This window comes from Panthera leo, chromosome A2, assembly GCF_018350215.1.
Source record: "Panthera leo isolate Ple1 chromosome A2, P.leo_Ple1_pat1.1, whole genome shotgun sequence".
Lineage (NCBI taxonomy): Eukaryota > Metazoa > Chordata > Mammalia > Carnivora > Felidae > Panthera > Panthera leo.
The window spans coordinates 18,698,576-18,718,772 of NC_056680.1; the positions used below are offsets into that span (position 1 = coordinate 18,698,576).

General features: G+C 56.3%; 1 protein-coding gene across 6 annotated transcripts; it reads right to left on the reverse strand.

The window, feature by feature from the left end:
* Positions 1-837: 837 nt before the first annotated feature.
* Positions 838-20,178, reverse strand: CAMKV (CaM kinase like vesicle associated). Of its 6 annotated transcripts, none has more exons than XM_042929403.1 (11): positions 16,418-20,178; positions 5,198-5,306; positions 4,956-5,087; positions 4,701-4,775; positions 4,349-4,487; positions 4,093-4,213; positions 3,861-3,936; positions 3,638-3,774; positions 3,399-3,477; positions 3,077-3,164; positions 838-2,778 (listed from the first exon to the last, which is right to left on the reverse strand). In XM_042929403.1, exons 1-11 carry the CDS (start codon positions 20,112-20,114, stop codon positions 2,197-2,199), a joined length of 5,235 nt encoding a protein of 1,744 aa, XP_042785337.1. In that variant the 5' UTR covers positions 20,115-20,178; the 3' UTR covers positions 838-2,196. The 6 variants fall into 6 exon arrangements, with proteins under 6 accessions (XP_042785337.1, XP_042785338.1, XP_042785339.1 ...); XM_042929404.1 differs by lacking the exon at positions 16,418-20,178 and adding an exon at positions 15,816-15,966; XM_042929405.1 differs by lacking the exon at positions 16,418-20,178 and adding an exon at positions 12,786-12,932.
* Positions 20,179-20,197: the final 19 nt, after the last annotated feature.

Below are 20,197 nucleotides of genomic sequence, written 5' to 3' on the forward strand. Positions count from 1 at the left end.
GGCCTGTACCCTGACTTTAGCTCTTAGCTCCCAAGAGGATCAGCATGCCTCTGAACTGTACTAGGGTTGGAATTTTAGAAGCCCAGATGCTTCACAGAACAGTGACTAACAAACCCTTTTTCTGATTTCCACATCAGAGAAGTTATCTTTGGAGTCCTCCCTGAGTAAGAGCAGCATCCCTGGTGAATTCACCTAGGCAAGTCAGGGCTGGAACAATTCTTCCTATGAGTTCTCATGCTTAACTCTTTTTTAGCAGTGTTAATACCCTCTCCCCAGAAGAAACCTTCTGTAAAGCCCCATGATATAAAGCTTATTTTTCCACCTGAAGTAGACCCAGAGTGAAGTTCTTTGAGCCTATGTGGAAAGCATAGGTGTTGTTCACAGGGAGGAGGAATCAACACAAAGGGCAGCATAGAACCTTTGTGCAATGCCCACCCTGCACCCTCTCCCCAACTCTGGGAAGCCCACTTCGGCCATGGGCAAGGTCTCTACCTACGGTGGTTGCCCCATGGTGGCCTCCAGTTGTATGCCTAAGTCAAGACAAGGGCTCTTGTTCAACAGGACTTGTTAGAACAGCAGCCCAGAGGTTATTCTTTGGCACAAGCCCAGGAAAGGACTCCCCATCCATAAGGATTTCTAGAGTCCGGAGGACCCGCCACAATCAAGGAACACACAGTGGTAAAGGATGATCTGCACTCTCAGCCCAAGCAATCCTCATGGCACTGAGCACAGACCAATACCTGTGAACCTGCTCCCAGCCTCTTCCCTCCCCATTGCCTTCCAGGGGCCCCTCCCCAGTAAGACAGAGGAAGCAACGGCAAGAGGATGGCCAGAGGCTTTGGCAGGGTGACATTTATTTGCCAGGTTCAGCAGGCACACAGTTAGCCTACCAACCTTCATACACCAGAGCAGACCCACAGGCATGCAGGGAGAAGGGCAGGACTGACACTGGAGTGCCGAGCAAAGGCCGGGACCAGTGTGGCTGCCTGCCCAAGCTGTGGTGGGGTCTGACAAAGGGCACCTGCCAGGAGCCTCGATCAGGAAACGGGGAAGCCTTATTCCACTTCCTCATCCCAGAAAAAGCAACTCAGCATGGCTCAGAGGCACCTGGGCCTCTGTTTCAGCCATGATAGAAGGGGAAGTGGGTCACAGACGTAGAGGGGGTTCCTCTCTATTTTGTTGTTGGATTAGGAAGGCAGAAATCTGCCCCTATGAAGGGCAACCCCCTAAATCAGACTATGGGACACTGCCATGCAGCAGGCCCCCTTCAATGGAGAGGACTGTAGACTGAACCTAAGGGACTCCATCAGAGAAGAGCCAGGGGATACCAGCCCTCCCTGTTTGGCTCAGGGTAAGGACCAAGCTAGGCTGGTGCATGACGAGCTGGGCCTGCACTCTGCCTTCCAGTTTTCACTGCCACATCCCAACTGCTCCTCCTTCCCCTTACAGGCTCATGAAGCTCAGGGCATAGGGCAACCCACTGCAGAACCCAGGAGGGCAGGAAATAGCATAAGGGTGTTGGTGAGAACTTTCCAGGGACAAAGATGGAAGCTTCTACCCCCCCCCCCCGCCACACTCATTCTCTTTCACTTCTGAGGACCCCTAAAGCTACCAAGCAGTGCCCCCAACCATGCGACCAGTCTTGTCTTAAAGCATACTGCCCTAGATTTTTGAATTCTCTATACAAGCCTGTGTCCATTCTTAGAGCAGCCCACATACCACAGGCACATACCTTCATGTGCAGGAGCCTAAGACCGCTGACAGGGCCTCGCTGGAGGACCAGCTCTCAGGGCAAGGCCACCCAAGATTAGGGCCTGGGAAAGGATGGGACCTGCAGGGCCTGCCTGGGGAAATTGTGAGGCAAAAAGGGAAGGGGAAGGGAGCAGGGACCTCCTGAGTATCCCTAGAGCAGCATCCCGCAAGGAACAGAAACTGGTGAAGCTAGCGAAAGACAGAAAAGCCACAAGGAATCCATGCAGGGGCTGGGGCCGGTCCTGCCTCTGGCCTGCCCACCACTCACGCACATACACACAGGAGATGAGACTGCTCTCCCGTGGCCCCCAGACATGCCCCACACTGGGAGGCAGGGGCAGGGGGAGCAAGGGCATCAGGCCAATGACTCTATGTACAGTGAGAAGCCCCTCATCCACTCTCCCACCCTCCTGCCCATCCCCTGCCCCACACCAGACTGCCCACTCAGCTGGTCTCCTCCCTCCGAGACTCCTGGGCATAGCCAGCAGCCTCTTCCCCTTTACTAGAGGGTGGAGCCTGGCCTGTTGTGCCCCCGGGGGCTGTGCTGTCCGGCTGGGCCAAAGCCGGCTCAGGGGTGGCAGCTGCCTTGGTAGCCGGTGTGACACTGCTTTGAGTGGTGGGCATGATGCTCTCTTCTGTGGCTGGTGTGGCTCTCCCATCAGTGGCTGGAGTAACACTCCTGTCGGTAGCTGGGGTGATGCTCCCATCGGTGGCTGGGGTGATGCTCCCATCGGTGGCTGGGGTGACACTGCCATCAGTGGCTGGGGTGACACTGCCATCTGTGGCTGGGGTGGCACTACGGTCTGCGGGGGCTGTATTATCACTCTTTGCGGCAAGAGCAGCATCACCCACTGTGGCTGAGGTGGCACTGCCCCCAAGGGCTGGGGCAGCTCCACTTGCAGCTGTGGCCCCACCTGCAGCCCCAGCGGTGGCAGTGTCTGTGGCTGGGGCAGACTGGGCTGTAGCTGTGCTGGACTGCTCTGGTGCCCGGAGCCGTTTCATGAGGGTGGTCACTCGGACAGCCTTCTGAAAGGAGGGCAGTGGAGAGAGGCTCAGAGTGGGGCTCACAGAAGCTGGATCCATTCCTTCGCAAAGGCCAAACACAGACCATTCCATGGCGTCCCTGGCTGCCTCTGAACACCCAAGGGCCAGGGACCCAGCTGTTCAACACACCCACTTAAGGTAGTGACAGTGGCTACAATCACACCTGATAGCTGAAGAAACGCCTGTGTGTGGCTGCAGGGATATGATATAGGCAAGAAACTGTGTGTGCCAGAAGGAGCACTTGGGATCAATCCAAGAAAGGGAGTCATCCAAGCCTTACCTTCCACTTAGCCCTGGCAAAGTTCTTTTCAATCTGGGCGCAGACACCATCCTTGATGTTCTTATCAGAAGCAGCATTGCCAGAAATCCTAGAAAGGGTACAGATGCATCTGGATCTGAGGGTGTATAGGCCTTCAGGGAGACTGCCCAGTCCTTTTCTCTTAAGATCCAGAAGTTACCAGGCAGGCCTCTGGGCTGGGCCTGAGCTCTGGGCACCCCCAACCCCTACTCAAAGCCTCAAGGATGGGGGCTACTAGATGTGAGGAGGACAGAGGCCAAGGGAAATCTGGCCTCTCCTTCTGTCCTCCATGGGCCCTGCTCACCACTCATGGGAGATGGCCTCTTCTGCAGTGATGCGCTGGTCTTGCTCCACCTCCATCAGCCTTGTGACCAGGTCTTTGGCTGGGGACAAAGCCAAGGAGAGGTGAGGCATTGGCACCTCATCTCACTGTCTAGAGGTGATGAATAGGCTGGGAGGTAGGAGCAGAGTCCAGCAGAGAAGGCTGAGAGCAGGTCCCCCATACCAACCCTCCCGCTACCCACACACTGGGCACCTCCTCACCTGCCTGGGAAATGTCATCCCAGTATGGAGAGTCAAACTCGTAGTCGCCAGCTAGGATCTTGCGGAAGAGGTTCTTGTCATGGTTCTCATAGTCATCTTCCTCCACCTCCTCATAGAAAGGTGGGTTCCCTGAAAGCCTACATGGGGGCCAAAGGGCAGGGTCACTTAAGAAGGCCATGGACACAGAACCCCACCTGGCCTGGCTACAAACCCATTCACTCACAGGATGTACATGATGACTCCAATGGCCCAGCAGTCCACGGGGCGTCCATACCGCTGCCGGCCTACCACCTCTGGGGCTGCAAACACAGTGTCCATCTGGTGGTCAATATCAGGCCTGGCCAAGCCTGGGACCGCTCATACCCACTTCCTGGGCTGGAGACTTCCTTCCCCCTACCCAGAGCCACTCCTTGAAGGCTGTCCCCCACCCTGTCCCTGCCCCACCCCCTGCTTGCCCAGGTACTCGGGAGTCCCACAGGGCTCCTTGATGAGGCCATTCTCTAGCTTAGCCAGGTGGAAGTCGCTGATGACAATCTTTGAGTTCTTCAACCGATTATAGTAAACCAGGTTCTCCAGCTGCTCCGGGCAGGAATGACATGTGGGTGGGCAGAGAAAGACTCCATGAGGACCTCAGAGGCTAGACCAAGACCCCAAGGTGCTGTCCACCTCAGCCCCAGGCCGGGTGCCAACAGACCTGGCTCCTGGCCTCACCTTGAGGTTCCTGTGCACGATCTTGAGTGAGTGCAGGTAGGCCACGGCCTCCAGGACCTGCCGCACCACATTGCTTGTATCTCGCTCCGAGTAGTAGCCCTGGTCCAGGATCCAGTCAAACACCTCCCTCCCCGTGGCCCTGAGGGACACCAGCCCCTGAGCCCACGTGGGCAGGATCGGGGGTGGGGCAGGAGTATTTGGGCAGGCTGCCTACACCAGGCAGCTAGCTGGGCAAGGCATGGGGACCCAACACCCCAAGGGGCCAGAAAGGGGGCTTTCCCTGGTTGCAGAGGGCAGAGCAGGTAAAGGCCCTGGGGACTGAGGAATCCGGGGACCCCAGACCCACACTCACAGCTCCAGGAAGATGAAGTACTCCTTGCGGGTCACAAACACATCCACCAGTTGCAGGATGTTGGGATGCTTCACCCTGGCAGCGGAGAGAGGGGCCAACAGTTAGGGCTGGGTAAACCCCTAAGAGAGGCTCTGGTTGCCACTGTGGGCCACAGCAAACTAACTGGCCAGAGCCTAGTACTGCTTGAGGTCACCTGCCCTTGAAACCATTCCCTGCTACCTCCTATGCCACCCCACCCCGAGGCCTCACACTCACATCTTGAGGATGCCTATTTCGTTCTTGGCCGCCTTCCGCACCTTGCGGCCGTCCCGCTTCTGGAACTTCTTGCAGGTGTGCAGCTTGCCCGTCGTCTTGTCCTTGGCCCGGAAGATCTCACAGAACTCCTCACTGTAGCCAGCAAGCACCCCACTCAGCCCTGGCCTCAATGTGGGCTGCCCTCTGCTCTCCTTTCCCAGGCCCTTGCCCACCCACCCTTGACCACAAGACCCCGCACTCACGTCTTGATGACCTGTCCCAAATCATATCTGTCAGTCACCTCCGACGGCTGGTTATAGTTCTTCTTATCGCCCAGAGTCACACACCCAAACGGCATTGCCAGTCTCTGAGCTGCAGACAGGATGGAGTCTGGCTCAGCTGTACCACAACATGGAGGCTTCTCCCCACAGTATGGAGGCTGGCTCTGGGAGACCCCAGCATGGCTCAGGACAAGGCAAGGGGCAGAGACTGCACTAGGAAGGGCTAGAGGATGGTCAGCCTCCTACCCCTGCTTTTCTGGCCACAGCTCCTGCCACTCAGCTTGGCTGCCTGAACTACAACAGCCCCTACTTACGAAAAACATATTAAACCGACATATCAGGGAATCACTTTCTATTATGTACATTAAGAATTTTTTTTTACCAATTTCTTTAAATTTCAGCTATTGCACAGATGATGGGGAATATAACCACCCACCCAGCAGATAGCCATCTCTGAAAGTCTGAAGATACCAAGTGTTAGCAAAGACTTGAGCAGAAATGCATACATTTTTGCCACAGGACACTCATATTACACAGCAATGGAAATGAAGGAGCTATAGCTATAGCCAACCACATGGTGAATCTCACCAATAGTGTTGAGTGAAATAGACACAAAAGAATACATACAGCATAATCCTATTGATTCAGAGTTCAAAACAGGCAGAACTAACTTGTACTAAGGATACAAACATTCTGGTAAAACTGTTTTTATAAAGAGCTAGGAAATAAGTACCATAAGTCCTTCCACAAGAAAGAGAGTAGTTGCGATTGAGTCAGGACACGGGGAGATTCTGGAGAGCTGATTTCTGAAACTGAGTGGTGGTTTTCACAGGTGTTTGCTTTATAATAATTTGTAAAAATGTACATACAAGTTTGGGGCACATTTCTAGATTTTCGATATATTTCACAATTTTAAAATGTTGATAAAAATTATAGCTATCCGTGGGGGTGCCTGGGTGGCTCTTTCGGTTAAACACAGACTTCGGCTCAGGTCATGATCTTGTGGTTTGCAAGTTCGAGCCCCACATCAGGCTCTGTGCTGACAGCTTAGAGTCTGGAGCCTGCTTTAGATTCTGCGTCTCCCACTGCCTCTGCCCCTCCCCCACTCGTTCTCTCTCTGTCTCTCTCTCTGTCTCTGTCTCTTTCTCTCAAAAATAAAATAAACACGCAAAAAATTTTTTAATCAAAAAAGAAATTATAGCCATCCATATGGAAGAACACTTGGTAGGGGCGCCTGGGTGGCTCAGTTGGTTAAGCGTCCAACTTCGTCTCAGGTCATGATCTTGTGGTTTGCAAGTTCGAGCCCCACATCGGGCTCTGTGCTGACAGCTTGGAGCCTGGAGCCTACTTCGGAATATGTGTCTCCCTCTCTCTCTGCCCCTCCCCTGCTCATGCTCTGTCTCTCTCTGTCTCTCAAAAATAAATAAATGTTAAAAAAAAATTAAAAAAAGAACACTGGGTAGCTATTACAAAGAATAAAGTACGGAAATGCACTGCTGTTGGACGGTTTCTGAGATATGTTAAGTAGAAAAGCAAGGGACAGAATGCTGGGTCAAGGGTGCTGCTATTTGGGTAAATTTTTTATTTAAAAACAATTTTTTAAACGTTTATTTGTTTTTTGAGAGAGAGAGCATGAGCATGAGTGAGGGAGGGGCAGAGAGAGAGAGAGAGAGAGGGAGAGGGAGAGAGAGAGAGAGACAGACAGAATCTGAAGCAGGCTCCAGGATCTGAGCTCTCAGCTCAGAACCCGACACAGGACTCAAACTCATAGACCATGAGATCGTGGCCACAGCCAAAGTTGGACGCTTAACCAACTGAGCCACCCAGGCTCCCCTGGGTAAATTTCTTAAAGTTTATGTTCCAGTATACTCCAAACTCCATTCTGGAAAGACAGCTAAGAAAATCAGAGTGCTCTTTGGGGCAAAGAATTGTGTGTTAAAGGGGCAGATTTATATCTTGTATTATTTTCTGTTAGAATTTTTACTATGATTACCTTTATTGATTTAATAAATGTTGCATTCAGGCACAGTCCTTGGAGAGTTTCCTCAGAGAGACCCCATTTGGGTGGAAGTGAGGAAAGGCTTTGAGGGAGAAGCAGCAGCAGGGCTGAGCCTTAGAGGAGAAGGATTTGCCAGGAGGCGTGCAGGGGTAAACGGTCCAGAAATGCTAGACAAGCCTGCCAGGGCCTCACTGCCAGGGCCCACAGGAGATCTGGGCAGTCAGGTCCAGGGCATAAGACCCTGGCCAGGGGTGGGTGTCACAAAGGTGACCACATGCAGCTGACTACAGTGGGCTCCAGGCACTCTGGCACCTGGGACATGGCACCCATGGGTCTGCAACCTTGCCAACCCAATCCTCACTTGCGGTGGTGGGTGGACTGGCTCCAGCACCCAAAGGAAAATGCACTCGCAGCTCTTGCTACAGGTAAACTTCAGGAGGGGAGTTACTGACTGTCTGGACCTCCATAACACATGGTTAATGTGATACTGAGGCCATGGCAAAAGCTCTGCATGGAGGCTGCAAACGACCCTGCTGCTGCTGGCTGTGCATACCGTCCCTCCACGCCAATTAGCACTTGCTGTGCACCTAGATGCTCCCCTATCTGGACTCACTGCAACTACACGGTAGTAGAGAAGGAAAGAAGCCATCCCCAGAGGAAGCCGCTTGGGTCACAGGGACTCTGCCAGCCAGGGTCAAAGGCCAGGACCCACACAAGTCCCATGGCTAGCCCTGGCTTTTGCTTGATTCCTCCCAGGCAGAGGCCACTCCCTCCCCAGGGGTCACAGTCCTGGAAGTGTTCCCTCAAATTTGTCCTCAGCATTAGGAAACAAATTTCATCCTTCCCTCATATGGGTTATTTGGGCTCAGGAAACGCAAATGCATTTCACTGGTGTGATTTAAGCCAGGGCTTAAGCCATCTTGTGAGGCACTGCAGAGGCAAACAAGAGAAGCTTTGAAGATTGTCCCCGACTGTGTGTCTTTGCCACCATGGTCACAGCCCTGCTCCTGCGTCTGCCGGAGAGGAGCATGTGGCTGGAATCCCACACTCACAGCTGACAGCAGAGGCACAGCCACCCACCACTGCCGGCCACTCATCTCTGTGCCCTAACAATCTGGGGGAGGGGGCCTGCATCAGTCCCTCAATGGCTCTAACGCACTGTGATTCCCTTTCCGGGCTGGAATCCAAGAGCCATGTACTGGGCAGGAGGGTGGTACCTCAGCCTGCGGGCCCCCCAGGAGAGGTGGGAGGGACCTGTGTCCCAGCTCTGTTGCTTTGCTTACACCGTTCCCTGTGGCAGGAATGCCCTTCCCCCAAAGCTTCCCATCAGTATCCTATTTGTCACGGCAGAGTTATTTATAACGTAAAAAAAAAATCAGCAACTACCTAAAATCCAACAACAGGTGACTAACCAGCTCAACTGTGTCCATTCAATGGCAGGAAGTGTGGACACTGACAAGGGTACTGCCCTCCTTGGCCTCCCTGTGAAGCAGCCTCCACATGAGCTAGGTGTCAAGACCGGTGCTTAATCTCTTTCTTGGTTTGTTGTGATTTCTGACATTATAAGGTTGTTTGTGCAACCAATTGTCTAAAATGATTCTGATGTTCCAGGCTCAAAATGGCCCTTCTCTGAGATACTTTCCACAACCTCCACTTTCCCCACCCTATCAGCTCCTTGCTCTGCTACGTGGTGTGGGAGATTCTGTATAAGCCCATCCCTGATATTGGCCCAGCTTTCAGCCATACATATTCTCTTGTGCTCGCAAGGATCCAGGGTTAGTCTTGTGGTCTCCTCCACCACAGAAATCCAGGCCTCTGCTCACAGTCACATCAGCCTGAATCTAGATCCTAAAACCTCATGAATGGGGCAGGGACAGATGGGCCTCTCTCCCTACCGTGGGTGCCCTGATCTCAGTCAGTTACTGCTTCCTTCACCAAACTGTACCCATTTGCCTCTACCCCCTTTCTAGCCCCAGGGCGAAGAAAGGAGAAAAGGGGTCCCCTCTACCCCCACCCTCTCCACCATCTGCTGCCCACTGCTGCTGCCTGGGAGGTTGCTGGTGTGCGCACCAAGCCCCTGGCACCTGCTTGCAACAAGGGAGGCCCTGGTCCTGAAGCTAGGGGAGCAGTCAAGGGACAACTTCAAGAATGGTGACAAGCCAGGCAGAAAGGGGTTTGCATTTCTCACCCCCCACGGCCCAGTCAGCCCAGACCCAATACCCAACAGTGGAGAACTATCCTCCCACTGACACAGGGGCAGAGCCCAGGTCAACACTGGGACATGGGAGGACACAGAAGCCCCATAACGGCCATTTCCCTAGAGATATGGCTCTTTCCATTTCCTGCAGAGAAACGGTGTGCACAGGGGGCTGTCCAAAGGGAGCTTAGGGGAAGCGCAGAGCCTGGCACTGCCAGTGCCCTCCAGCTGACTCTAAGGATGCCTGATGGCCAAGCACTCCCAGTTACTGCCTGCTCCTCAGGTCTGACCCCTGGGCTTGGGCAATCGAGCCTCAGGGAAACCTGAGGGAGACTCTGCCTGTTGGTGCCCTGGTAATAAAGGGTCCCATAGGGGCCCTGCTGCAGCCTTAAGCAAGTCTGGCTCCAGAGGTCCTGTGGTCCTGCATTGGAGTCTTGTTCCCTCCTCCACTGGGGTCAGCCTGGTTCAGGCCCCACCTTTCACAGCAATAAACAAGTTTCCCGCTGCCCTGGACCTCTCCCATGTGGAGTTCCAGAGCTTGCAGTAAATCCTGGGAGGCCAGGAGGGGCCCAAGAGGCCTCCCGCTACCTCCCAACAACTGTGGGCAACACCTCCCGATTTAGTGGCAGCTGTGAACACCAGCCTTCAGGTACCCCCTCCCCTCCCCTACTCTCCTCTCTCAGGGACTGGGGCTGCATTTCCTGCTGCAAAGGACATGCCTAGGCCCAAGCCTTGCCTGGCTCTCACAGCTGAGGTCTCACTAGAAGGACCAGGGGAAATGGAGACTTCACCCTCAGGGTCTGGTGTCAGAAGGCACAGCCAAGCTTCTAGCCCACTGTCCAGCTGCTTCAGGGACATGGGCAGGGGGCTGCTGTGGCTGGGCCTCAGGCTCCAGCTAAACCATGGTCCATAGTTCCTGCTGCTGACTCTCCCGTCTGACGGAGTAAGAACAGGGGGCCTCTCCAGCCTCAGCAGTGGGCATATAGTCCAGTGGTGCCTCCAGGAAGTTCAGCCTTGAACTTGGCATGGCAGGGCTAAGAACCAACTGGACCCTCCCAGGCACCTGGGGTCCCAGTCTTTGAACCCCTGAAGGAAAATCCACTGGCAGCCCTGCTGCCCTGTGGGTGGAGGAGGGAAATGCAGGGGAAGGCCCCAGAGTAAAGGATTGCTATGGTGATGGAAGTTTTGAAACAAAGGGAAGGGGAAGGGGAGAGGTGTTGGCCAACCCCTTTTCTAAGAATTCCTTGAGATTTTGGCCCAACTCCTTCCCCATGGGTTCTGGCACCTGGCCCCATCAAGGAAGGGGAGGAGGGGGAATTGAGAGACTTTAGAAAAGAGAGAGGGGGGCAGGGACAGTGAGGGACAATGGCAAAAAGTGATGGAAGGGTGACAATAAAAAGGACACAGGCACAATGACACAGGCAAGAAAGGTGGGTAGGGTTTCTGAAGGGGTCTATGGGCACCCAGCAGAGCCCTAAGGCCTCCACAGCCATATGCTCTGAACACCTGGGCCATGAGCTGCCCATGGTGCCTGGACCTTTGACATTGAACCCTCCTGTATCCCTCAGAAATGCACTGAACTTGGTGTGGGAAGCACAACCACGCCTGGGGGAAGAGGCCAGCTGTTGCAGTCCCCTCCCAACAATTCCATAGCCCCTCTCCCAATCATTAGGCAGCTTAGGTAAGGCAGGTCCATCAGGTGGAGGGTGCATGCCTGGGGAAGGGGGCTGGAATGAAGCTTAGAGACCTGGCTGCTTCCCTTTGTAGCCCCTTCTCTCAGCTGGCTCAGTCCAGCCTAGACTAGCCACGCCCCCTTTACCTGCCATCCTCCCCAGGCCTTGGGTCCCCAGGACCCCTCTTGCAGTTCAGCCTAATTCCCTGCTGCAGCCATCCCACTTTCCAACAGTGGATCCCGTCAGGGGGGCCAGAAACAGCACCCTAAACAACCCAGAAACAGGATAACAACTGCACAGCACCAACCCCCTGCCTCAATTTCCCTAGATGGAGATCATGAAGTCTGTGGCCTTCTTCCAGGGCAAGGAATGGTGGCCAGGACATGGGCTGGAGAGGAGGGCCAGCAGCACATATGGGGAAGGCAGCCTTTGGCACCTGGGGGTTCACATCAAATGCTGTGAAAGAAGGGCAGAGACCTCTGCCGCACCCTGAGCCCGGCCTGACACTGGGGAGGAGAGACACCAATTTCCCAGTGGAGAAAACTGCGGTCCATCAGGTGGCTAAAATTCAACTGAGGAGGTGTGGAGTGGGGGGAGGGGGAGAATCGGGTCTCTCTAGGTGGTCCTGGGGGGCTCAGAGTCTGGGCCTTGGAGGGGGGCAGCAGGACAGGGGCTGGACTGCTGCAGACTAAGCTTTTGGTGAAGGATAGAGGGCCCTGCTCCCCAGAAGGGAACCTGGTGGAGCAGGCTCTGTCTACGGGGTGCGGACAAAAGCAGTTTGGCACAGCTATGGGGGGCTGGGAGAGCCTAGGGTCTCTGACAGAGACTACAAGCTGGGTAAGGCAGAAATTCATTTGTTCATTGTCCACTGCCCCCCCACACACACACCAGCCAGGGACCCTGCTCCCCAACGTGGCGCCACCCTGACCCCCTTCCCCAGCGCTGCTGACTCGCCCCCGCTGGCACAGCAACACACATGCGGGAGGCACACGTGTGAGCACCAAGCCCCGCACCTCCCAGCAGAAACATGTGCGTCCCCTACCCCCACCGCGCAGCGCTGGGTCGGTGCCCTGAACCCCCAACTGGCCCCCACGTTAAGGCTTGGAAGCTGAATCTTGGCTAGGGGGCTGCGGGCCCCCAGGGGCTTGGGGCCTCCTCCCCCACCTCGCGGCAGCCCCGCCCAGCCCCCTTCAGGTTGTCGCCTATAAAGAACTCTCCGTTGTCATGGAAATTAGTGACTGCCTAGCTGGAGGAAGGGGACCCGGGGGCAGTTGGGAGGGGTTGAAGGCGGCTCTGGGAGTCAGGAGGGTCGGCTTAGCCCTCGGCCCCTACCCCCAAGGGGCACCACGAACCTTGGAGGGTTAAGGTTTTCACAATTAGGAGCCCAGCAAGACGGGGGGGGGGGGGGGGGCGAGAGGGGCGGAGGGGGGTCGGGGGGAGAAAGATTCGCCTGACTTGAGTCTCAGAGGCTTCCCCTGGGACCCCCGAGCCGTGAGAGGTGACGGGGAACTTTAAGCCCAACCCCGCTCTCCGACCCCCGGATCTCCAGAACCCTCGTGCTCTGCCCCCACTGAGACCCCAAGCCCTCGCGGAGCCCCCGCGCACTGAGCGACCCGAATCTTGAGTCAGAGACCCAATCCCCCAAGACCCCCACAACGTGCGTTCAGGGGGCGCCCCCCCACCTCGCGGCCCGCCCCGCACCTGCAGCGCCGGTCGGTCACACGGAGGAAGCGATCTCGGGTTCAGTGGGGCGCCGAGGGTTCCGGGGGCGGCGGGCAGAATCCGCTCCGGGCACGCGGGGCAGACGCGGCGCCAGCTGCAGCCGCTTGGGCTCGCAAACCTCCAGCATCTCCCGCCGCTCGCCGGCACCGGATTCGCACCCCGGGCCGGGGGCGGGCTGGGGGCGGGGCCTCCCTCAACCGGCTCCGCCCGGGCCCTTGAGGAGCTTGAGGCCAGAAACCCACTCGAAGGGGGGCGGACGACCAGCGGTAAAGAGTTGTTGAGCACTAACCAGCCTGGCGCCGGCCTGGCTCTCAAAGACTCCCTTAGGCCCTGGGACTGACTGGGCAACAGGGGCCAGAGGGGCCTTCTTATACACATGGCAGGGAGTGGGGAGTAGGAGGTGTGGGGAAAGCCAGAGTCCTGGAGCTGCACAGGAATCTCTTGGCAGGTAGTAGTCCCCAGGGGACCAGCACTCTGCCTAGCTCCCAAAACCTGACCCAAAGGGTGGAACCTACTTACAAGAACAAAGTGTGCAGTTGCTAGGGCAAGCTGCATTACAGACTGGCATCCTCTAGCTAAGAATAGTAAGCACATGGTTGAGTATGTGGGCAAGTGGTCAGTGAGGGCTCCAGACCATGGTGGCAGAACCTCCTATTCCCCCACCCCACCCCACCCCAGTTCAGCCTTTCTCATTCCGAAGTCCCAGCCAGGGTGGCTAGCCCAGCCCACAAGGCTGCCCCCCCTCCTTGTGCAGCACTGAATTTCCCAGCCTATAAAAGTCACCTATGACATGGTATGGATTGTGCTTTCTTTCCAGTTTAATCACCCTCAAACACTTCATGAGCAGCATCACCACCAGCAGCCTAGGCTGGGATGTGGGGATACAGGAGAACTATTGCACCAAGGGGTCCCACCAGTCCCGTCCTCTGATGGGAAAAGGCTAAGAACTGCCTGGAAGAAGATTTGAAGGAAGTCCTTGGCCATTTCTTTGTCCTTTGTCAGGGAGGCACATAGACCCAATGCTTGCCCCTTCCCCCTCACAAGCACTGAGAACCATCCTGAGGCCCATGTCGGAAGGCCAGACAGGCTTCTTGGTGCCTGGAGCTGGGTTCCACCCCACCCCAAACCTCCCAGTGAGCCTTCTGACCCCATCCTGGGTAAGGTCATTTCCAAACCCTTGGATTTGAGTGAGTCTTCCCTGTATGGCCCCCCATGGCTGCTGACAGGAGTGACTGCTCAAGTGAGGAAGTTGGGGCTGGAGTTGGGAAGGCTAGCCTGGGAAATGACCACTCAAACAAGGCCCCTCAATATCTTCCTCCAGACAAAGGTGTCAAGGAGCTCTTTACATCCTTCCCTGGCTTTGGGTCACCTCTTCCAGGCCAGGCTGATGCCACCTCTGGGCCCTCTGTGCTCTGGGTGGTCTCAGTCACAGCACCAACCCCACCACTGTGTAGGAATCTCCTGGCAGGCTAGGCATCAGCAGGGCAGAGGCTGTGTTTCATTTCAGTATGCTCAGTTCACGTCTGCAGAATGAATGAATGGCCTGGTATTCGGTCCTGCCTGCTGTCTGCCCACTGTCCTTGAAACAATGGTTTTCTGAGTTGTATAGTACAGCTGAGCCATGGCTTGCTGACCCCACACATGTGACATACATTTTCTGGCTTTCCTGAAGGTCATAGCTCTCTGGGTATGAAGAAGCTGGGCTAAGGAGAAACTAGAATGGGGGATTTAGAGGCAGGGGAAGAGGTGGTTTGCTAGAGCCCTGCCTGCTGCTGGCAGTGCTCCACCTCTTCTTGGTCGTGTGCACACTCCATGTGCCTGTGGGTGAGTGCACGTGGTGGGGTGTGTGTGTACACGTGTGAGTGTATGTGTGCGTGAGCTCTTCTGCTGAAGGAGACGGCAATAGCACAGTGTGTGCAGTGGTGCCCAGTGGCACGTGTATCTGCATTCTGTGTGCACCCAGGCGTGCTTGCTCGCACATGTACATGGACACTGTTGCTAGTCTGTGAAGCCACTGGTCCCTGGAGCCACCGGTCCCCTCCCTGCCTGACACAGGCCTCAGGACTGTGGAGGCTGAATCAGGATATGGGAGCAGGATGTGGGAAGAGCCTGGGCCATGCCCGAGGGCTGGTAGGGGCTGTGATGACCCTACATCACAGGCTATTTCCAGTCTCCCCACCCAGGACAGCCCCTCACTGTCAGGCATTTGGTGGGGGGCACAGGGGGGTGGGGCGGGTAGCCGGGTCTTTGCCCTTTGTGGATAGAGCAACCTAAAGATGAGAACACAGTGTTGGGATGGGAGCACACTTGTCCCTCAGCCCCCAGCCAGGGAGACACAGACAGGGTAGGGCTTCAGTGTTTTGGCTTCAATCTCTAGCCACCCTCCGGGCAGGAGGTAGCAATACCAACTGAATGCCATCCTCTCAACTCTGCCAGGCCATGGACTGGGCCCACGTGGAACTTTATTCCCACCTCTACTATTTAGAGCTAGACAAGGTCAGGGGCCATGGCTTCTAGCCACCCCCCTGGCCAGAGGAATGGTGGAAAGCCCTTTAGGACAGGGCAGAGTTTGGGAAAAGAGCAGGGGCAGTTGGCATTGACATTGTCCAGTAGCCTCTATGAAGATATCCTAAAGAAACCAGTACCCTAGGCCAGTGGGCAGGGAAGCCCAGGTTGGGAGGCTGAGGAGGGGAAAGGAGCCCAAGGTTGACAGTTCTGGCTCTCACCAGAGATAGACAGTCAGAGAGGCAGGAAAAAGTGTGAGCCTACCTATCCACAGAGCCCACAAAGCAAGTCAGATCCTCATTGCCCAGTTCAGGTTGTATCTCCCACCCAAGATCCAGGACTTATCTGACACCTGCATGACCCTGACTTCCTGCCCCAGGGCACCAAAGGCCAGCACTCCCATACCCTCATACTCTGACTGGCCACAGAAGCATAGAGCTTTAGGCAAAGTTCAGACTTTTCACCAGGCCAGCTACCCCAAGAAGCCCAGACTTTTATAGGTACCCTCTCTTGGAAGCAACAAATGTTCCAGGTCCCCAGCCATCTTTGGAACTGTTAGGCTGTTGTCCATGTTGCTGTCCTTAGCCCCCCGTAGAGGGCCCAAGATGGAGGAGGGAGGAGGGCAAGCCATCTTTTCCTCTGGAGCTAGGGGAGGGGGCTGTCCCCCCCCCCCCCATGACTCACTCCAGGCTGTGTGGGTTATTACATTATGTTTGAAATTGCCATGACAACCAGCTGGCAATCAAGGGTAATTGCACTTGTCGCCAGGGCAACGGGGCAAAACCCACAGCAGCCACTGTCTATGATTGCCCTTGGGGTGCAGTAAAGGTCAGACTAGACCAGAGCCAATGCCAGCCAAGGGACTCTGATGTTCTCTGGAAAGGATAGGATTGCCAGGGCCCATGGAGTTCCATTGTGCAGAGGCAGGGTGTGCCTTGGGAGTGCCAGGGTCCCCATCTCTAACTCCATGCCTGGACCTCTGTCCTTCCCCACACCACTCTGTGTCTAAAACATGCCACAGTGCTCGAAGTAAGCAGAACCAGAACTTTTATATGCTCACAGATGGTACTTGTAGATGGCCCAAGGGCCTTCCTCCTCGTACTCACGGCGGCTGAGCCACAGACTCTGGAAGGAGTCCCGGGACGCCATGAGGGAGCCTCCAAGCCAAGCAGCAACAGCACGGTGGGGAGAGCCCAGCACAGTGGCTCGGGGGCCCAGCTCCTGACTTAGGCGCTCAGGAAAGCCGTTCACCAGAGTGGTGCCACCTTCCAGCACCACGTTGGCCAGTAGCTGCTCCTGCTGCTTGGCATCCAGCCGGCCAATGCTAAGGAGGGCTAGTTGTGGGAGGCCAGGCTGGTTGAGGCCTAGCAGATTGGGCTGGAAGAGGGCCTCAGGGCAGCAGAAACGCTCAGAGCCCAGTGTGATGACTTGTTTGTCTGGAAGCATGAAGTCCACTCGGGCCTGAGCCTGGGCGCGGGCCATCTCAGCTGTCATGTCCATGGCCACATAGCTGCAGGCCTCTTTAATCTGGTTGACCAACCCTGCCTTGGGTGGCGAGTGGCCACCTGCCAGCAATAGCTGAGCCAGGTATTCAGTGAGGTCAGCACCAGCCACGTCCAGCCGGTAGGTGTCGAGGGGGGCCAGATCCCCCGTGAGGATAGGCGCCACATAGGAGGTACCATGGCCACTGCCCAGCACCAGCCCAGTGGTGCGCCCGTAAGCATAGAGTGCCAGGAGGGCCTGATGCGCCGTCTGCATGGCTGGCACGTGGAAACGCTCAAAGAGTATTTCAGCCACCTTTTCTCGGTTGGTGCGCGGTGAAATGGGTGAGTCAGCCACGAGGACAGCCAGCTCCTCCGGCCGCACGCCCAGCCTGCAATAAAACAAGTGCTGCCACAGCACCTCCAATGCATCCCAGTCAGAGACCACTCCTCGATTCAGCACCGAACAGGAGCCCTCTTGGTCCTCGGGTACCACATACCGAGGCTCGTCCTGGGCTGGGTGCTGTAGCAGTTGGACACGTGAGGACACCACACTGAGGACGTGGTCCTCTCCAGCCAGTCCACATTTGGTGAAGCCCGTGCCTGTGTCAATCACCACAGCCGCCATGTCCTGGTAGGGACCCAGTGAGTGGCGGCAGAGCACCGGGGACTGCACTGGCAGAGCATCCGTGGCGGGCACCAGTTCATAGCAGGCCCCACGGAGCAGGCCAAGGTGTGCAACCACTGGTGAGTGTGTAATGTCCTCAGCCATCAGCTTGAACCGGGGACCCTGGGGGTCACTGCCCACCATAGCCACGGGCAAGACCTTGCACCCAGTGCCAGGTGTAGATAATGTGACCAGGGAAAACTGCTCCTCTTGGGTCCCAGGGGAGCTGCCAGGTTGCCAGGATGAGAGCTGATGTGTGCTGGAGCTTTGAGTGGCACCAACACCGACCTTTTCTCTACTCATGTAGACACGGGTCTCCTTACGGGCCAGGGGCACCTGAAGTAGCCCTACGTGGGCCGGCAAGCCCAAGGGCTCTCCTTCCTGATGCAAGGTGGAGGCCTGGCCAGGCTCCCTGGGGATGGGGGTCCCTCCTGAGATGATGGGCTCTTTGGAAATGGGGGGTTCTTGAGAAAAGGGATGCTTCCCGGTGAGAGAAAGCTGCCTGGCAAGAGGGGTTCCAGTGAGAGGGGGCTGACCAGGAAGGGGGAGCTGCTTGGTAGAAGGGACTTGCTCAGCCAGGAGTGGCTGACCAGAAAGGGGGGTCTGCCTGGTGAGGGGACACTGGTCGGCAGAGGGAGGCTGAGCAGTTTGAGGGGGCTGTCCAGCCAGGGGACACTGCTCAGCTAGTGGGGGCTGACCACTGAGGGAGGCCTGCCCAGCACCTTCGGCCCTAAGGTTGTCAGGGTGAGCAGTAAGGACCGCTTTCTGGTTGTGGTTGCCTGTATCCACCTGGAGTAGGGATCTGGGCATCACCTGGGGTTTCGCTTGTGGCGTAGGCTCGGGGATCAGCTCTGAGTTCACCCACTGCAGTTTCTTGGGCTGGACCATGGAAGTGTCCTGCATCCTGGCTGTATTCAGCATCCAGATGGTGTGACTAGCTTCATTTTTTTCAGCATCAGGTTTAGACCAGCCAGGCTCATGAACATGGCTCAACATCCTCTCACCAAATTGGAGGGGCATCCCCAGTGGAATGGGCCCAGTGAACAGTCTGATGGGTGTCTCAGTACCAGGGGAGTCCCGTGACTCCAAGTTGATACTCCCCTCCTTGGGAACCAGGGCCACCTCTCGATAGCTTCCCGACGAGAGGCTAGAGGGCACAGGGCTGGACAGTACGGGTGAAGTGGACCAGAATCTGGAACGATTGTTGTCAGGGGAAAGGATTGGCACGGGTAATGGTCGAGTGGACAACACATTTTCAGGGACATAGATGGATGGGTGGCTGGGCATGAGGCCCACGAGCACTGCCCGTGAACCCATGGGGTCATGGCACAGTAGCCCCATCCTGGTGTTGCCTGTGGCTATATCAAACACCAGCACATGGTCTTCCACAGCATCCCGGAGCTGGCAGGTAGGGGCACTGGAAGGGGGAATCTGTATGGCTTCCCTGGGAGACTGGACTGGGGACTGCTCGTGGCAGGATACTTGGTAGGCAGACACTGGCACATTGGAGCAGGTATTGTTGCAAACATTGAGAGGCTGCTGGTCTGGCTGAGAGCTGCAGATCTCATGGCTACTCCTCTGGGACTTGGGGGACCCTGGGAGTCCTGAGCCTGGTGTTGGGCTGCCTGGCCTGGAGGTGTAGACCAGGGGCTTCTCTGCTGGGTTCTCAGGCTGGTTGGGTAACACCAGCATTCTGGCAACCTCAAGCTCCTGGACATGGTCTGAGGACTCCTCTGGAGTGGGAGCTGGGGCAGGAGTCTCCTCCCGAAAATGAAAATCCACTTTGTCCTGGCAGGGTGTGACCACTTTGGAAGACTCCAAGACAACTGACCATCGATTGCCACACTCCCTGAGCAGAAGGTCTTGGGACAGGCCATTGGTGATGGCAAGGGTATCTGTCGAGTGGTCAGGGTTGGAGGTGTAAGGTTCAGATGCTGCTGGCATTGGGGTTGTATCCACAGCTGAAGTATTTGCCTGAGATGGAGTTGGAGGAGCCTGGGCTGGACACGGGCACTTGCCCTGGCCCTGACCTTGAGTTGGAGCCAGAGGAGGATCTTGGGCTACAACTGAGCCATCCTCCCCTGACAGGAAATAGGGTAGCCACCGGCTCTTTCTGCTGCCCACAGAGGCTCTCTGGTCAGGACTGCAAGGGCCTTTGCCCCAGCCTACCAGGACTTTAGCTGGAGCCTTGCCCTGCCCTGCAACCTGAACCTGAAGCCGGGAGCGGCAGAATCCATCCTGGGCCATGTCACTGGTGCTGTCACTGCGTGTGCACAAGGGTAGGGCCAGGGTCCTGTTCTCCACGATGAGATGCGTTTGGGTTCCCACGATGGAGCTTGGAAACGGACTAGTAGAAGGGAGCCTCAGAGTATCTTGGGAGGCCTGCTCACAGCCACACTGGGAGCTAACCTCAGCAGGGTCCCGGTGTAGCTGGTGAATGGGCTCAGGGGCATGGGCCTGGGAGGCAGGGCCACAGGTCCCATCAATGATGGCCTCGGTGGACAATGACAACCCCTGCCTGAAGTATGCAGATCCCGAGTTTATCCATGGTCCCTGGGACCCTCTGAGGCCACCCCCCGGCTGCTGGCTGCTGGCCAAGGAGTGGTCTTGGGGGCCGGATGTATCAGGGCCCCCCACCTTCTTGGTGACTTCCATAGTCCTGCTCCATGCCCTAGGTGCCCTGCCCCCACTTCGTTGTCATGGCGACCCCACACATCACAGCCCCCAGTGACCTGGGG